General features: G+C 59.6%; 1 protein-coding gene across 2 annotated transcripts; it reads left to right on the top strand.

Moving 5' to 3' along the window:
- Positions 1-1,974, top strand: GPR150 (G protein-coupled receptor 150). 2 transcript variants are annotated; one of them, XM_037012098.2, is made up of 2 exons: positions 1-969; positions 1,168-1,974. In XM_037012098.2, the coding sequence occupies exons 1-2, from the start codon at positions 118-120 to the stop codon at positions 1,402-1,404; spliced, it is 1,089 nt and encodes a 362-aa protein (XP_036867993.2). In that variant the 5' UTR covers positions 1-117; the 3' UTR covers positions 1,405-1,974. The 2 variants fall into 2 exon arrangements, with proteins under 2 accessions (XP_036867993.2, XP_036867992.2); XM_037012097.2 differs by having other exon boundaries at positions 1-1,974.
- The last annotated feature ends 612 nt before the right edge of the window (positions 1,975-2,586 follow it).

The raw sequence follows: 2,586 nt of genomic DNA, 5'->3' as shown, positions 1-2,586 counted from the left end.
TTTCAACTAACTTTGGGAACTCGGAGACCCAGTGTCTGGCCCCGCGCACCTCGCCCCACCTCGGTTTCCCGCGCCCTGGCGGCCCCCTTCGGTACCTCCTCTTCCTCCAGGCTAAGGATGGAGTTCAGCCCCCCAATTCCGTCGGCGGCGCCAAACCTCTCCGGAGCAGTCGCACTGGGCTGGGGTCTCAACTTGACTTCCGGACAGGGAACCCCGGCCCCAGGGCCCCCGACGCCTCCGCCTCCCGGACTGCCCAACCGCCGCGTCCGCCTGGTCCTCCTGGGGGTCATCCTGGTGGTGGCGGTGGCCGGCAACGCCACGGTGCTGAGCCGCCTGTGCGGCGGCAGCGGGCCCTGGGTGGGTCCCAAGCGTCGCAAGATGGACTTCCTGCTGGCGCAGCTGGCTCTGGCCGACCTGTACGCGTGCGGAGGCACCGCGCTCTCGCAGCTGGTCGGGGGGCTGCTGGGCGAGCCGCGCCGGGCCGCGGGGGACCTGGCGTGCCGCTTCGTGCAGCTGCTGCTGGCGTCCGGCCGCGGCGCCTCGGCCCACCTCGTGGCGCTCATCGCCCTCGAACGCCAGCGCGCCGTGCGCCGTCCGCAGGCCCCACCGCTGCCCGCGCGCGCCCTCGCCGCCCTGGGCTGGCTGCTGGCGCTCCTGCTGGCGCTGCCGCCGGCTCTCGTGGTGCGCGGGGGCGCCCCCTCACTGTTCCCCGCCGCGCCCCAGGTCCCTCGCGCCTGGCCCGGGCAGCGTCGCTGCCACGACATCTTCGCGCCGCTGCCGCGCTGGCACCTGCAGGTCTACGCGCTGTACGAAGTTGTCGCGGGCTTCGCGGCGCCTGCCGCGGTCATGGGCATCGCTTGCAGCCGCCTGCTCTGCGCCTGGTGTCAGCGCCCGTCCCAGGCCCCGCCGGCTGCGGCGCCCTGGTCGGCGAATCCCTGCCGAGCTCCCAGCGGGTTGCCCCGCGCCAAGGTACAGAGCCTGAAGATGAGCCTGGTGCTCGCGCTGCTGTTCGTGGGTTGCGAGCTGCCGGACTTTGCCACTCGGCTGGCGGCCGCGTGGAAGTCCGGACCGGTGGGAGACCGGGAGGCTGAGGACCTGGCGGAGGCGCTGCGCCTCGTGGGGGTGGCCAACAGCGCTCTCAATCCCTTCGTCTACCTCCTCTTCCAGGCGGGAGACTGCCAACTCCGGCGGCGGCTGCAGAGGCGCCTGGGCGCGGTCTGCTGCGCGCCGGAGGGAGTCTCAGAGGACGGCGAGGGGGCCCGGGGCCACCGGGCTCTCCACCGCCACCGCTGGCCCCACCCCCATTATCACCACGCTCGGCGGGAGCAGCCAAAGGGGGGCTGCTTGCGCCCACCCCCGCCGCGCCCCCGGCAGCTGCCCTGCTCCTGCGAAAGCGCCTTCTAGGTGCTCGATGGCTGGAGACAGGTCATCTTTCTCTGCGCAGCCCTCCACGAACGCGAGGCCGGGCCTGGGTCTAACTAGTTCAAAACCGGCAGAAAGGTCCCCGAGAGAGTCACACTGAGGCTGTACTCCTCTTCCACTCTCCTAGTATATTTCTTCATAAGGTTTCTTTTTCCAACACTCTTCCAGGTTTCTCCCTTCCAGTTCCTCTCATATTTCTCCACTTGGAGACTGGACAGCGAGCCATTAGGGAGTTGTATTAACAAAGTTAATAATTACGATTGATTGACAGTTCCCTTTAACGCTCCCATACTGTTCTGGATAAGACCTTTTGTGTTAGCTAAATTGCCGGGCTATCATTATTTGTTGTGTTATTATCTGTTTTTACTTATTTTGAATTGCGTTTAAATCAAGTGTACCTTCAGAACAAGAGAATTTGCCTTTCTTTCCAGGAAGATAATCCCCATATTGCTCTCCTCAGAGGAGCCTGGAAATTATGTTAGCAATACTGTCAGAAATATAAGCGTGCTGTCATTTCAGAGCCACAAAGTATTTGTAAAATAAAAACATTTCCCACAGAGCTACTAGTACTTTTCTTTACATGGTAATGCGTTTTCTCAGAAGAAAATCAGTGTGGCTTTTTTTTTTTCCAGTCTAGTTTCCACCTCAACAGAAGCTGCAATTGTAGCAGGGAGACATAAAAGCTTCCTTTAGTCCCTCTCAAATGCGCCCAATTTCTGTAGAAATTGTCCATGCACCTGGACCAGTCTCTACAGCTGAGATGCTGTTCCCAGGTAGAGCCTGCCTCTCAGTACAAAAATCCCCCCCGGGGCAAACTACAGAAGGAAAGCAGACCAGGTGGGATCACTGTCCCAGAGGAAGCCTCGTGGAGAGTTGCAGCTAGGAAGAAAGCAGAACCTCCCAAAGCTGCATGTAAATATAAAACCCCCTTTCAAAAATGAAGGCAATGCCTATTGGTGCGTGTGGATTGCTGAGAACAAGGTCAAGAAGCAGATTTAATCAGTGACCTTCTCTTTTAATCAGTGCCACTTCTAAAGAGAAGTGGCAGCACTTACGAACAGTATATTCATGTGTTTACCATCTGATAATTATAGTTTTCCATTATAGTGCTTCCTGTTCATGCACAAATGTGAGACTAAGATGCAAAAAGGAGAAATAATAGGC

This window comes from Manis javanica, chromosome 1, assembly GCF_040802235.1.
Source record: "Manis javanica isolate MJ-LG chromosome 1, MJ_LKY, whole genome shotgun sequence".
Lineage (NCBI taxonomy): Eukaryota > Metazoa > Chordata > Mammalia > Pholidota > Manidae > Manis > Manis javanica.
The sequence above is the reverse complement of the archived record's forward strand: the minus strand, read 5'-3'. Positions and strand labels throughout refer to the sequence as shown.

What these genes read in the sequence shown, in the direction of transcription:
- GPR150 (XM_037012097.2), top strand. Translation starts at nt 118, where the DNA reads ATGGAGTTCAGCCCCCCAATTCCGTCGGCGGCGCCAAACCTCTCCGGA.